Source organism: Caretta caretta, chromosome 2 (assembly GCF_965140235.1).
Source record: "Caretta caretta isolate rCarCar2 chromosome 2, rCarCar1.hap1, whole genome shotgun sequence".
Taxonomy (NCBI): Eukaryota; Metazoa; Chordata; order Testudines; family Cheloniidae; genus Caretta; species Caretta caretta.
Window position 1 is genome coordinate 27144734 of NC_134207.1, and position 16082 is coordinate 27160815.

Below are 16082 nucleotides of genomic sequence, written 5' to 3' on the forward strand. Positions count from 1 at the left end.
AAATTTGCCCATGGCGCCATTTTCCCTAAGACCGACCCTGGCTAGGCTGGCCTTAAGGGTGGGTGACTGCCCAGGGTTCCATGGTCAGGGGGGCGCTGTGGTCAAGAGGGTGTTGCTGGAGGGTGCCCTGGCAGTCACTCACCAGGAAGTTGACCATGGCGGTGCAGAGGGAGTCTGCCATTGTGCTCCCCCCCTATCTGCAGTTACTAGTTGCCTATGCTTGTCCCCCCTCCCTTGCCCCTAGAACATCTCCTGTTAGGAAATCCTCTGCACCAAACCCTCATTTTCCTCCAGTCCTGCCTGTTGGTGGATCCCAGTGCAAACCCGTAGACCTCGGATGCAGCCCTGCTCTGATGCCATCACCCGTCCTAGAGAAATGCGATCCAACAGGTGTTAGCGCTGGGACACGAGCTGGTTTTGTACGGGCCGACCTATGTCTGCTGGGGAGTGACGTTCTTCTATCCCGACACAGCCCCTAGTGTGGACGCAGCGAGAGCGGTACAAAGGCGCTCATGCTGCTCCAGCACAGCGTAGCCACCCCGGCTATACCTGCGCGGCTGACGTGGTACAACCCGCTCGTGTAGGCGCAGCCTAGCGGCCACACTCACACCAACACGGTGGCCCGCACGCGCCCAGAGCTGCCCCGCGCCCTCCACGTGCGTGTGTTTGTGTGCGAGGCAGAGAGACACACTTCCCCGATCACCACTGATGCGCATGCGCGGCTTTCTGCGGCCCGATTTTATTCTACGCACGCGCAGTGTGTCTCCCCACTCAAAGTATTATCTGCGCGTGCGTCAACCGGGAACCATCCACTCAACTTCGGCCCTTTTTGACCTTACCCTTAGTTTCCGTCCGGAAGTCATTCACAACCACCTCCGGGCCCTTAGTCACGCTTCCGGTGTTTCATTTTTCTCTTTCCGGCCGGTGTGGGGAGGGGGGGAAGCGTCTCCAAACATGGCGTCTCGCAAGGAAACCACGGTGGCCGCCAGCACCGGCTCCTCCGCTGCCGCCAGCAAAGCCAGGAGCAAGGGGGCCCCGGGGGACTCGGCCGTCAAGCAGGTGCAGATCGACGGGCTGGTGAGTAAGCGGAGCCGGCGCGGAGGGTCGGGTCTGTGCGGCCGCCTGGGCAGGGCCGTGTGGGGGCCGGCGGCGGCGGCGGCGGCGGCAGCAGCGCGGTCTGAAGCATCCTCTCTGCGGGGAGAGTCGGTTTTCATCACCCCCGCCTCGCGGGGAGACGCGTTTTCGGGTGTCCCCCGGGGGACGGCGGGAGTGGCGCCGCAGAGGGGGACGCACGTGCGGCCGCCTGGGGGGGCTTGCCATTTTGGTCAGTTACTCGGTCATAGGGTTTTAAAAATCGTAAATCCCAGCTATTTAAATCTGTATTTCACGGTGTTGTAATTGTCGGGTTTCTGACCCGAACAGGAGGTTTTTTGTGTGGGGGGTTGCGGTACTACTACCCTTACTTCCGCGCTGCTGCCAGCGGCGCTGCCTTCAGAGCTGGGCAGTTGCAGAGCAGCAATTGCTGGCCGGGAGCCCAGCTCTGAAGGCCGCGCCGCTGCCAGTAGCAGCATAGAAGTAAGGGTGGCATGGTATGGTATTGCCACCCTTACTTCTGTGCTGCTGCCTGCAGAGCTGGGCCCTCAGTCAGCAGCTGCCACACTCTGGCCCCCCAGCTCTGAAGGCAACAGTAAGGGTGGCATGGTACTGGTGCCCTTACTTCTGCACTGCTGCTGGTGGGGCACTGCCTTCAGAGCTGGGATCCTGGCCAGCATCTGCTGCCCTTTAGCTGCCTAGCTCTGAAGGCAGCACAGAAGTAAGGGTAGCAGTGCCACAACCCCCCTAAAATAACCTTGTGACCCGCCCCCCGCAACTCCCTTTTGGATCAGAACCCGCAATTTGAGAAATGCTGTTCTTCCCAATGAAATCTATATAGTATAGGATAAAAGCACACACAAAAACAGATTTCATGGAGGGAGACCAGATTTCATAGTCCATGACCCATTTTTCATGGCCATGAATTTGGTAGGGTCCTAGGTACTGGGAATGGAAACTGATGCGACCTGCTACCATGGTCTCACCCACGTTTATTGCCTCCACCTTCCAATGCCCTAGCATACTAAAGGTACAAATAAAACATGGAATCACAGGATTGGAGGGAACCTCCAGAGATCTTCTAGTCTAGTTCCCTGCACTCATGGCAGAACTAAGTATTATCTAGACTGTCCCTGATAGGTGATTGTGTAATATGCTTTTAAAAATCTCCCATGATGGAGATTCCACAACTTCCATAGGCAGGTTTTTCCAGTGCTTCACTACCCTGAGAGCTAAGACGTTTTTCCTAATGTTCTACGTGAACCACCCTTGCTACAATTTAAGCCCATTGCTTCTTGTCCTATCCTCAGAGGTTAATGAGAACATTCCCCCCCTCCCCCCCCCCCCCCCCCCCGTAACAGTTGAAAACTGTTATCATGTCCTTTTCAGTGTTCTCTTCTCCACTCTAAGCAAATCCAGTTTTTTCAATTTTCCCTTATAGGTCATGTTGTTTAGACCTTAAATAATTTTTGTTGCTCTTTTGCGAACTTTCTCCAATTTGTCCACATCTTTTGTGAAATGTGGCGACCGGAACTGGACACAGTACTCTAGTTGAGGCCTCATCAACGTGGAGTTGAGCAGAAGAATTGCTTCTCGTGTCTTGATTACAACACTCTTGCTAGTACATCCCAGAATGATGTTTGCTTTTTTTGCAACAGTGTTACATTGTGCTTTCTTATTTAGCTTGTAATCTACTATGGCCCCCAGATCTTTCTCTGGTATTCCTTACTAGGCAGTCATTCCCCATTTTGCATGTGTGCAACTGATTGTTCCTTCCTAAACGGAGTTCTTCGCATTTTTCTTTATTGAATTTCATCCTTTTTACTTCAGACCATTTCTCCAGTTTGTCCAAATCATTTTGAATTTTAATCCTATCCTCCAAAGCACTTGCAACATCTCCCAGCTTGGTATTGTTCACAAATTTTTCAAGTGTACTCTCTATGCCATTATCTAAATCATTGATGAAGAACAGAACCAGATCCACAACTGATTCTTGGGGGACTTCACTTGATATGCCCTTTCAGGTTGACTGTGAACCACTGGTAACTACTCTCTGGGAACGGTTTTCCAATCCTTTATGCATCCACCTTTTAGCAGCTCCATCTAGGTTGTATTTTCTTAGTTTGTTTATGAGAAGGTCATGGGAGACAGTATCAAAAGCCTTACTAAAGTAAAAGTATACCACATCTCCCCCTTCCTCCCTATCCACAAGGTTTGTTACCCTGTCAAAGAAAGCTATTAGGTTGGTTTGCCACTATTTGTTCTTGACAAATTCATGCTGACTGTTACTTATCTTATCTTCTAGGTGTTCACAAATTGATTGCTTAATTATTTGCTCCATTATCTTTCTGGGTACTGTAGTTAAGCTGTCTGGTCTGTAATTCCCCTGCTAGTCTTTATTTCACCTTTTATAGGCTGGCACTATATTTGCTCTTTTCCAGTCCTCTGGAATTTCTCCCATCTTCCATGACTTTTTGAAGATGATCGCTATGGCTCAGATATCTCCTCAGTCAGCTTCTTGAGTATTCTAGGATGAATTTCAACAGGCCCTGGTAACTTGAAAACATCTAACTTGTCTAAGTAATTTTTAATTTGTTCTTTCCTTGTAGCCTCTGATCCTACCTCATTTTCACTGGCATTCACTATGTTAGATGTCCAATTGCTACTAACCTTTAACTAGCATGTAGGAAATTGAATGGGTTAAATTTCTTTCATCAATAATGTTTTGTGGCATTTGTATCTACCATAGTATTAATGTTAAATCAATATAAATGTACCTGTGGGTAATTAGTTACTCCTGGGGGAATTCTGCGCCACTGCGCAATGCAGAATTTTTCAGAAATTGTGCGTGGAGAATTTCCTTTTTTCCCCAAAGAAATGGGTTCAGAGCTGTTGGCCGCCACTAAGAGCTGCTGGACCTGGCAGAGCCCAGCTCGCAAATAGAAGACAAGGCCAGGGGAGGAGGAGAGAACTGCAGGGTTCCCAGCAGCTGCAGTTCCCAGCACGCTCTGAAGGAAGGAAGCGGTGGTGCGCGGGAAACTCTGTGCAAGCCTGGGACTCAACATCAGGCTGTTTCTCCCTCTGGATCCCTAGGCTCTGGGGGTTAGAGGGTGTTAGTGTCTGGGTTGGGGGAGGGTGCAGCTGGACTCTGGTGGCAAGGGGATGTGAGTTTCTGGGCTGGAAAGCCCTGCAGCTGGCCTCTGGGGAGTGGGGGATGTGAGTGTCTGGTCTGACGGGGTGCATGGCTGGGCTCTGGGAGGGAGGGGGTGTGAGTGTCTGGGCTGGGGTTGTCATAGGGGTTTCTTTAACTCCTGGGTGAATTTTTGTGTGTGTCTGTACTGTTACCAAAAGGAAAGGAGTACTTGTGGCACCTTAGAGACTAACAAATTTATTTGAGCATAAGCTTTCGTGAGCTACAGCTCACTTCATCGGATGCTCACGAAAGCTTATGCTCAGATAAATTTGTTAGTCTCTAAGGTGCCACAAGTACTCCTTTTCTTTTTGCGAATACAGATGAACACGGCTGCTACTCTGAAACCTGTATTGTTACAGACATACTGACTGACTGGCATTTTGAAATAATATACCTGAAATAATTGAAACTGGCAAAATAATTGAATTACCAAAATAATTGAAACTGGCATGATTATATAGTGTAATTTTGACAAATAAAATTAGCAAAATTTTAAAATATGTGCAGAATTTTTTTTTTTTTTTGGCACAGAATTCCCCCAGGAGTAAAATTAGTGTGAAATAATGGGTAAATGTGAGTCTCATGCAGAGGCCAGCCTCTGACAAAGGAGCCTGAGCATAGGTCTACAAGTGAGGGTCTGTGAAGCTCTAATCCTGATTCTGCTGCTGGCTCTGTGTCTTTAGGTATGTGAGTTGACCTTTCTCCATTTCACCACCTGTAAGATACAGCTGATACTTGCATCACTGGGATGTCAAGGATAAATTAAACTTTCTAAGGATAAAAAGTATAGTTTTCTTCTTAGTATTAAGTAATCTGGCATTGCTTATTGCTTGCTTGTGTGCTTTTACTCTGGTCAGTTCATCACTGAAGTACTCTATGCTCTGTTCAAGTGGAAAGGGGCAGCTCTGGCCAAGTAGTGACAGGTAAGATCATAGTAAGCTTAAAAAACCCCAACAACCTAGAACTCCCATCCTAGCATTTGATTATAACTAAGGTTAGTTTTAGTCATGGGTATTTTTAGTAAAAGTCATGGCCAGATCACAAGCAGTAAACAAAAATTCACAGCCTGTGACCTGTCCATGACTTTTACTATATATCCTTGACTAAAACTTGGGGGTGGGGTGGGGAAGGCAGCTTGCTAGGGTGGCCCTGGAGGGTGCTAGGGGAGCTACAGATGCTGGGGGGAGGCTGGGGTCACAGCATGGGGCTGGGGCAGGTTCCCTACCCAGCTCCTGGGAAGCGGCAACCCTAGTTCCACATGCTGCCTCCGCTCGCCCTGGTTCTGCAGCTCCCATTGGCTGGGAACCGTGGCCAATGGGAGATGCAGGGGTGGTGCCTGCGGGCGGGGATGCATATAGACCTAGGAGCTGAGATCCTGTTACGCCCCCCCCTCAGGTAAGCACTGTCTTGCACCCCAGCCCTAAGCCCCTTCCACAATCAAACTCCTGCTGCTGAGGGGCAGGAGGGGACCCGCGACTGCCTCAGCAGTGGTCGGTGCGCCTGGCTCGGGAGCTGCCTGAGCTGATCAGGCTGCCTCCAGGTCAGGTGTACTGTCCGCTGCAGAAGTCATGGAGGTCCACGGAAAGTCACGGAATCCGTGACAAAAAGGGAGCCTTAATTATAACTTCCCATTACTGTTCCAGAATCACAAAGGCATGCATCCGATGAAGTGGGCTGTAGCCCACGAAAGCTTATGCTCAAATTTGTTAGTCTCTAAGGTGCCACAAGTACTCCTGTTCTTTTTGCGGATACAGACTAACACGGCTGCTACTCTGAAAAGTGTAATGAGTGACTGGGTGAAGGGAGGTAAATCTGCCAATTAAAATAGTGTTTTTGGCTCTTGTGCTCGAGAAGAGACACTTCCAAATGTGAAATGAGGGTAAACCAGTGTTCTCTTCCTGTCTGCAGACATCTTGCAGTGTTGGAGGGGCTAGTAATAGCTTTCTTAAACTGCAGAAGTGTGAAAACTGACGAGAGTCAGGTAAATTTCGTGCTGCCACTGCTTGTGAAAGCTGAGAGCAACAGCAGAGGCAAATACTTGAGCTGTTTCTAGGAAAGAAAGGTCCTGGAATTCCCACTAGATCCCGAGATCCTGGAAAGATCCATGGCATCTCTCTATAGCAGTGGTTCTCAAAGGTTTATACTGGTGACCCCTTTCACATAGCAAGCCTCTTAGTGCAACCCCCCCTTATAAATTAAAAACACTTTTTTAATATATTTAACGTTATAAATACTGGAGACAAATCATGGTTTGGGGTGGAGCCTGACCGCTCGCAACCCCTCATGTAATAACCTCACAATCCCCTTAGGGATCCTGACCCCCAGTTGGAGAACCCCATGTCTATAGTAACATGAGAATTCCCCCTACTGGATCAGATGCTTAAGAGGAAGGTGTAAGAACCTTGCAGTAGGAAAATGTCAAATAATCTGCCCCTTAGGATGATGTTTGTTGTTTGTATTATTGAAACATTTCTGAGTCTCAGTCCTGGTTAGGTCACATCTTGAACTCAGATAGGTTGAGCTCTGAAGCAAGAGGTCAAATGCCTCCAGAAATACCCCTCAGGAAGTTTTGTTTTAATTATGACAGAATTGGATATCAAAAACATTCAGAGAAATATCCAGCCCTAAATTCTTGGCCTCAATGAAGGCAGAACACAAGAATGAAAGTTACTAACAAAAAATGAAATATGTCTTCTAGAATCACTTCGTGCAATGTTACAAAAGCCTTCCATTATATTCTTTCATTCTGTTTGAGTAAATAGTCCTTGTTACTCTCTCCTAAGCATTTGTTGTATTTTATCTTTCTCCTTTTATGACATTTCTGATTATGGTAATAACAGAATGAAGCTTGCTAGAATATTTCACTGGTGCAAAGTAACTTGGAGATCAGAAGACTGGTTCTTTGTAGTGCTGAGATTTATTTGATACTGGGGGAGAGAGCATCAGGGAGTCAGAACTTCCTCTTTCTCAAACTGCAGCTTCCCTAGTCCAAGTGTAAATCAGAGCAGCCCTATTGCTTCTTTAGGATATATTCCTGCCCTAAGAGTTTACAATTTAATAAATATTAAGGAAGAGTAACCTTTGGAAAGTGTGCATACTGTTTGTGTAACAAACATTCATACATTAATAAGGGCAACATTAATTTCCCCCTCTGTTAATATTTGCTTGTTATGGTTACATGGTTAGCTGCACCTGTATTCCTTTTCTGGTCTCTGAGTGCACCCCCTCAGGCCTTATATCTTTGCTTATCACAGGGCAGAATTCTGCAGTTCACCCACTCTTAGAATGGGCGCTGGGCTACAATAGCATGTGTATGATCTGTGCTTACCTAGCAGGTCTGACTAGGTTTGGTATCTGTTGTTTTTCCCTTCAGGAATCTGCGACCTGTGGTTCATATAATGACCAAACAGCATTTTAAAAACAAAGTATTGTTTATTTTGCAGTAGGAACAAAGATTTTAGAGAGGATTTAAAAACAGCATGTCTATCTTGCTATCAGGGATGGTAAGCCTTTTGGCAACCTAATTTCTCCAGACATTGGAACAGGTGCTTGTGTCTCAGCGTTGGTCCCTGAAATAACTCCTCTGAACAACTACCTTCCTCTTCTATGAGAGATGTTTGCTTTCTTCAACAACCAGCATTCCTGTGACACTGTGTGTTCCTGGACTTTGGTCCTTCTGGACAAAATTAATTGTGCAGGTTGGTTGGGGAGGAGGGAAAATCTTCAAAGCTAATAGTTTGGCATTTGTCCCTTAACTGTCAAGTGTCTGTTGCAGAGTGATTGATCTTGAGGCATTTCATTCCTTCTTGGTTGGTTGTTTCTTACAGCTCTCTATTAAACTTACCCATACGGTAAACATCCCAATAACCGGGCCAACATACAATATTCATAAATTACTGTAGAGCAGCTCCAGAGTTGCTACCTCAATACTGTTTCAAATATTTTTTTTATTTTACTTGAATTTCAGTGGTTTATTTTAAATTGTGTTGTACTTTAGATTTTATAGTGACTTTCATTCAAGGATCTTTAAGTCCTTTGTAGGCATTTATGAATAAATCTTCAGGACTTCAATGAAAGGTAGGTAGGTATTTTTAGCTTAAGTTGCAAGCTCATTGGGACAAGCACCATCCCTTTTTTTTTTTGGTTTATATGGTGCCTAGTGCCATGGGGCACTGACCTCTATGTACTACTGTAATATAAATGACTATTAAATAGTAATTTCCCTTTAACAAATGGGAGACCTGAAGTGCAAAGACAGCCTTGCCCATGTTCACAGAGGTAGAAAGTAATATAGATATAGAACCAAGGTTACCTGACTACCTATATTTTAACGAAATAGGTATAATTCCCTTTTTTGTCTTCAGAGGTGTACCATGCTACTGGGTAGCACCATCAAGTTTCACTTTCTCCTATTGAGGCAGTAGAAGAAAAAATCATTCATTATTCTTTAGGCTGTTCAATTTGAAAACTAGAGAGCCATAGTAAGATTAAAAACACTGCAAATTATAAATAAACTGGCATTTTAAAGTTGTTAGGCTGAGCTATTATCACTGATTGAATTTGGAAGGCCAAATATAAATCACACTTTTGATTAACGGCATATAAAAGTTGGAAATCTTGAACAAATGATTGTATACGTGCAAAAAGGTGTCCCTCCCACCCTTTTTAAATTTAAAAGTACAAGTTCTGTTTACATATTTGGCATTATTTATCTGGTAATCCACAGGTTTTGATGCAAACAGTATTCCCTTCTCATTGTGTTGAATTGATTTGTAAATTGGGCATTCTGAGAGAGTATCTAGCTGACAAAGTTCCAGCTACTGGGGTGCATTATAACTACATTGACTTGTACTCTTGGTAACTTGTACAAGTACTTGATTTAATTGTTTCATAAAAACAAATCATCCATTTGACTAAAGCAGTTTTAATAGTTGTGCTTTTCAAGTGGTCAAAGGCATTTGGGCTTTAGTTCTGTTCTTCACACCAAGCAGATGACTTTTGGATACACGATGCACCTTCATTTTGTATAATGTCTTTGGTATGATTTTGTTACTTTAATCCAGTGCCAAGCAGGGGTTTGGCTGAATCAATGAAGAGTTGTTTGATTTAAGGGACCCTAAGCTGAAGAATAGGGAAACTGAGGCAGTGCGCCTGCAGATCGACCTCAGGCCTTGAGGGAGTGCTCAGGAGATGACCAGTCCACTTACAGTTATCAGTGCTGTCTCCCTTTTCTTCCAAAACAGAGGTGACATTTTTAAGTAGTTTTACATAATCATGTTCCTTTTGGTAGCCTGAGAAAAAAGATACTTTGGTCCCTTAAAATGTGTGCTGACTACTTATGATAAACAATCTATTTCACCTTGCATTTAATTGTGATGCTTGGGGTGCCTTTCCCAGACCTGAAGAAGAGCTCTGTGTGACTTAAAAGCATGTCTTTCTCACCAGCTGGAGTTGGTTCAGTGCAAGATATTAATCTCACCACTTTGCCTCTCTAATAGCAAAAACTGGGCATTTACTTCTGGAATACTGCAATATAATTTTCTTTAGTAGTACTCTCTTAATTTCCTGTTTGCCTGCAGTATTTCCAAACACCCCCACTCCCTTGAAATGCATGAATATAATTAAAGGAGATCTTGGTCCTTAGAGCTGAGAAACTAAAATTATTTTTAAATCAGTATAGATGCTGCTACTACTAGGTATTGATCTACCTTAGTTATTTTGTGAATATTACTTTCAATATGACCAATCTTTAAATGACTGTGCAATTCTCTTCAAAGCGTCACTTTCAACAATCTGTCTGGGTATTTCCACCTCTTAAAACCAGGAGTTGGAGGTGTGTTTCCCCACCCCCACACCACCTACACTTGTGGATTTGAATACTTTTTTTTTACTTTTATGTCCCACATCCTATTTTTAGTCAGTTTTGTAGCCTTTGGCATTTGATAGAATGTGTTTTATTGTGTAATCTTAATTCGAACATTTGATAAATTTTTTTGAATGTTTGACTTGACACACTTAACTTTTGTTTAGCATAATAGGAATATAATAGGATGGTGGTATCAGTCAGACTCCAGGTGAAATATTAATCAGCATAAGGATACCTCTATCAGATTGGCAGTCTGGTGTTTGTAGGCTTGTTTTGTGTGCATGCTGTTTTGCAATTCATATGGGGCCTGATCCTGTAAACAGTTACACACTTGAGTAATTTTATTGGTTTGTGAAAATGTTTGTTGCCCCAGCTGAGAGACTTAGTGCAAACTCCAATGTTCTACTATGTTCACTTGCTTTCATACAATTAGTAAAATAAAAATCTTAATTAAACAATAAAGAGCCTCCTGTGTGTCATTCGTTGATGCTCAGCACTAATGCCATTTCCAATAACCAATTTAAAACCCAACACTGTAAAACATGTAGATGCAAGAGGTCATATCCCTGAAGAAGAGAAACATATTCTAGAAATATCTCCATACTTTGAAGTAAATTAAGAAGGCTCTGTTAAGCCCACTCTGTTTCCTGATTTTTTTTATTGGTAGGAAATGAAATGTGATTAGGAAACTGAAGCATCGGCATACCAGATTACTTGATAATGAAGTGTTTGAAGGATCAATTCCATGAGACTATTTGCACTGAGCAAAGGCATGATGGTGGCAAACATTCATTATTCTTTTCAAAGGGTCTTTTGACCCAATGTAGTACAAAATAGAAGTTGCACAAATATCCCAAAATACAGTAGCGTGATCAGATGAAACTGGGGATCATATACATAGATAGAAGAATACAAGTGGGTACATAATGCAAAGAACATGTTTGCTTAGATATCATTTTCTGCTCTATCGTAAACCACTACTGGGGTTTTCTTTCTATGATCCTGTTCATTGGCAATACCTATAAAATCCTCACTGGATCAGGAACCGGCAGTAACAAGCTGGGATCTTTTTTAATCAGACATTGAGAATAATGCCAGGGATGATACTGGAACACACTAATCATGTGATCCCAGATAAATAGCTGAAATGAAGTAGTTAACTGTCACATAAACAATGACTAAAGTTTTAAAACTTGCATGCCTAAGTTAGATATATATGGCACCTTAGAGACTAACCAATTTATTTGAGCATAAGCTTTCGTGAGCTACAGCTCTCTTCATCGGATGCATGACTAACATACAGACTAACACGGCTGTTACTCTGAAACCTTAAATATATATGTGGCTTGGTTTGCCAAGCACCTGAAACTCCTATTAAAGTCAGTTGACACTGTGGGTACTCATTTATTTGGGGCCAGCCTATGAATTTAGGTGAGTAGCTGCAAGGGCTTTTCTGTTGCTTTGATTTGCTGGTTGAGTTAATCTGTTTATGACTAGGCTGCTGGCTGAGTTAACAAATTACCTGTATATGAGTTTTCAGTGCTACTAGGTGGCCAGCATGTTGTAATTTCAATTGTTAAGACACCTAGAACTTTTTTTATATTGTTGTTTCTTTAAGTAAAAACTTTAGGCACCAAAATATTTCAATTTTGGCCAATGGGTATATTTTTTTTGTGAGAGCTTTGGCTGCTGTTGTAGGCCTTACCTATACTAAGCGATCTTTGTTTGCAACCCCTAGTTTAGATGTACTGTGCTTGTGTAAGACAGGACTTATGAGGTGCTGATCAGACCAGGAGAGTGGTATGCTGGTGCGATCTCCAATATCCATTCCTGGGCTGAAGCAGCTGCACGTGTAGGTCCAGAGTGTGCCTGGAAGCATCCTAAGGTTTACATGTGGGCCATGAGATCAAGAACGACTGTATCATAGATCATTTCAGTGTGAAGGCTGATGTCACAGAGTACAAGGAATCTGGAGGATTCTAGTACCGTGGTGGGCAGCAGCTTCGTGAATCCTTCCAGGAGTTGACATGGTTTTCATCTGGAAGTCTGTACGCTACTAGATGTCCTCAGTTATTATTGTTCTTTGCCTCTCAGATGCGGGTGCACTAAAATGTGGTTTTTGTTTCTCTGATAGAATGTTTTCTGCATCTGAGTCTGGGGGGGAACAGGATCGTTATCTACCTCTCTTCTCTTTTCTGGAGTCTCTTGGCTTGTGATGCGCAGAGTACCTGTGTGTGCTACGATAGGGTCCTCTTTTGTTTAGAAGGATAGCCCCAAGAACAGTGAAACCAAACATCCTTGGGCCTGTCTGTCTTCCTTCTCTTCCCTTTCTCTTTATACACACTTCTGCCTACTCCCTCTTCACCTTCATTGTTACTAGTAGGCATCATCTTCCCTAGTCCAGCAAAGCATGTGTACCATCAATACAGCAGTGAGGCAGGCTTTATAGAGTGCTGTCAAATGCACAAAGTAAACATACTGGAAAAAATAGAAATTTTTCTTCACTGAAAGGAGTTAGGCCCTAGGAGTGTACATGTTATAACTGTTTCCTTTGAAGAAAGAAATGTGTTTTGGAAGCTGAGGATGTTGATTCACAGTGCTATTTTAGTGTGATGCTAGCTGAGTATTTTTTGGCATTTCATAGTGTTCTGCAATATATAATATGCCTGTCTGTACTCATGCATTGTGTCTTTGAGTTGTATAAATGACAGGTAGTAGAACCAATCAGAGTATGCTAAAGACTGTGGTGCACAGGACCAATAGTACTGCCTGTCTCCTGTGTCCCTACTTCTCTTTTTGTCTTGCACAGTCCTGCTTCTTGACTGTAAGAATAGTTCAGAAAACAAAAGCCAATGAAAAGGAGCAGGAAGTCTTACATGTGCAAACCCACTTCTGGCCACACGTATGGGGTCAATTTTTTTTTTTCCAGTCCTTGAATGAGACAATAGAGATGGCTGGTTACTTGGGATTCTTCCAGTTCATGGTCCATTAGTAGGTCCTCTAATGAACTAGCCTTAGTAGTACAAAGAGCCTGTAGTGGGGGAAAGAAATTCTGTTTCTACTATTCTAAGGGCTTGTCTAAACAGGAAAGTTATACCAGTATAAACCAGAGCAATGACCATGCTTCAAATGCTACAGCAGCACAGTTGCAGCACTTGAGTGTAGCCACTCACTACAGAGATGGGAGGAGTTGTCCCATGGCTGTAGTTCAGGGATCTCAAACTCAAATCACTTTGAGGGCCACATGAGGACATTGGCCCAAGGGCCACACCACTGACACCTTTTCATATAAAGATACAAAAGCCGGCCCTGCCCCCACTCTACCCCTTCCATGAGGTCCTGCCCCTGCCCCACCCCTTCCCTGCCCTCATTCCAATCCCTTCCCCAAATCCCCGCCTCTTCTCCACCTCCTCCCCTGAGCATGCGGCTCCCCGCTCCTTCTCCCCCCACCACCCTGGAAAGCGCTAAGCGCTGCCAAACAGCTGTTTGGTGGCAGGACGCGCCTGGAGGTAGGCAGAGGAGTGGGGACGCAGCGTGCTGGGCGGTGGGTGAGGGGAGCTTGGCGGCCACAGGAAATAACTCCGGGGGCGGGGGTGGGGAGCTTGGCAGGCTGCAGCAAAGAACTCCGCGGGGCACGTATTTGAGACCCCTTCTGTAGTTAATCCACCTCCTGGAGAAGTAGTAACTAGGCCCTGGTCTACACTAGGACTTTAGGTCGAATTTAGCAGCGTTAAATCGATTTAACCCTGCACCCGTCCACACGATGAAGCCCTTTATTTTGACTTAAAGGGCTCTTAAAATCGATTTCCGTGCTCCACCCCTGACAAGTGGATTAGCACTTATATCGGCCTTGCCGGGTCGAATTTGGGGTACTGTGGACACAATTCGACGGTATTGGCCTCCGGGAGCTATCCCAGAGTGCTCCATTGTGACCGCTCTGGACAGCACTCTCAACTCAGATGCACTGGCCAGGTAGACAGGAAAAGAACTGCGAACTTTTGAATCTCATTTCCTGTTTGGCGAGTGTGGCAAGCTGCAGGTGACCATGCAGAGCAGCAGAGGTGACCATGATGGAGTCCCAGAATTGCAAAAGAGCTCCAGCATGGACTGAACGGGAGGTACGGGATCTGATCGCTGTACGGGGAGAGGAATCCGTGCTATCAGAACTCCGTTCCAGTTTTCGAAATGCCAAAACCTTTGTCAAAATTTCCCAGGGCATGAAGGACAGAGGCCATAACAGGGATCCGAAGCAGTGCCGTGTGAAACTTAAGTAGCTGAGGCAAGCCTACCAGAAAACCAGAGAGGCGAACAGCCACTCCGGGTCAGAGCCCCAAACATGCCGCTTCTCTGATGAGCTGCATGCCATTTTAGGGGGTTCAGCCACCACTACCCCAGCAGTGTTGTTTGACTCCTTCAATGGAGATGGAGGCAACACGGGATGAAGAAGATGATGATGATGATGAGGTTGTAGATAGCTCACAGCAAGCAAGCAAGCGGAGAAACCAGTTTTCCCGACAGCCAGGAACTGTTTCTCACCCTGGACATGGAGCCAGTACCCCCCGAACCCACCCAAGGCTGCCTCCTGGACCCGGCAGGTGGAGAAGGAACCTCTGGTGAGTGTACCTTTTAAAATGCTATACATGGTTTAAAAGCAAGCATGTGAAAGGATTAATTTGCCCTGGCATTCGCGGCTCTCCTGGATGTACTCCCAAAGCCTTTGCAAAAGGTTTCTGGAGAGGGCAGCCTTATTGCGTCCTTCATGGTAGGACACTACCACTGCAGGCCAGTAACTCGTACTCGGGAATCATTGTAGAACAAAGCATTGCAGTGTATGTTTGCTGGCGTTCAAACAACATCCGTTCTTTATCTCTCTGTGTTATCCTCAGGAGAGTGAGATATCATCCATGGTCACCTGGTTGAAATAGGGTGCTTTTTTTCAGGGGACACTCAAAGGAGCCCGTTCCTGCTGGGCTGTTTGCCTGTGGCTGAACAGAAACGTTCCCCGCTGTTAGCCACAGGGAGGGGGGAGGGTTGAGGGGGTAGTCATGCGGTGGGGGGAGGCAAAATGCGACCTTGTAACGAAAGCACATGTGCTATGTATGTAATGTTAACAGCAAGGTTTACCCTGAAAGACTGTAGCCACTGTTTTATAAAATGTCTTTTTAAATACCACTGTCCCTTTTTTTCTCCACCAGCTGCATGTGTTTCAATGATCACAGGATCTTCTCCTTCCCAGAGGCTAGTGAAGATTAGAAAGAAAAAAAACGCACTCGTGATGAAATGTTCTCCGAGCTCATGCTGTCCTCCCACACAGAGCACAGACGAATGCATGGAGGCAAATAATGTCAGAGTGCAGGAAAGCACAAAATGACCGGGAGGAGAGATGGTGGGCTGAAGACAGGGCTGAAGCTCAAATGTGGCTGCAGCGTGATGAGAGGAGGCAGGATTCAATGCTGAGGCTGCTGGAGGATCAAACCAGTATGCTCCAGTGTATGGTTGAGCTGTAGCAAAGGCAGCTGGAGCACAGACTGACACTGCAGCCCCTGTGTAACCAACCGCCCTCCTCCCCAAGTTCCATAGCCTCCACACCCAGATGCCCAAGAATGTGGTGGGGGGGCCACTGGCCAACCAGCCACTCCACCACAGAGGATTGCCCAAAAAAAAGAAGGCTGGCATTCAATAAATTTTAAAGTTGTAAACTTTTAAAGTGCTGTGTGGCATTTTCCTTCCCTCCTCCACGACCTCTCCTGGGCTACCTTGGTAGTCATCCCCCTATTTGTGTGATGAATGAATAAAGAATGCATGAATGTGAAGCAACAATGACTTTATCGCCTCTGCAAGCGGTGATCGAAGGGAGGAGGGAGGGTGGTTAGCTTACAGGGAAGTAGAGTGAACCAAGGGGCGGGGGGTTTCATCAAGGAGAAACAAAGA

At 45.2% G+C, this 16082-nt stretch overlaps 1 protein-coding gene and 1 long non-coding RNA gene across 2 annotated transcripts in view; both read left to right on the top strand.

The window, feature by feature from the left end:
- Positions 1–909: 909 nt before the first annotated feature.
- The window catches only part of EIF3H (eukaryotic translation initiation factor 3 subunit H), a 118886-nt gene continuing 103713 nt past the window's right edge, over positions 910–16082 (top strand). The window contains exon 1 of the mRNA XM_048841525.2: positions 910–1077. Within this exon, the coding sequence (XP_048697482.1) occupies positions 955–1077 (123 nt within the window). The 5' untranslated portion in view covers positions 910–954. The remainder of the gene's footprint in view (positions 1078–16082) is intronic.
- LOC142070732 (uncharacterized) lies at positions 14140–15858 on the top strand. Its single transcript, XR_012666684.1, has 2 exons — positions 14140–14764; positions 15347–15858. It is a non-coding gene; the product is annotated as an uncharacterized LOC142070732 (long non-coding RNA).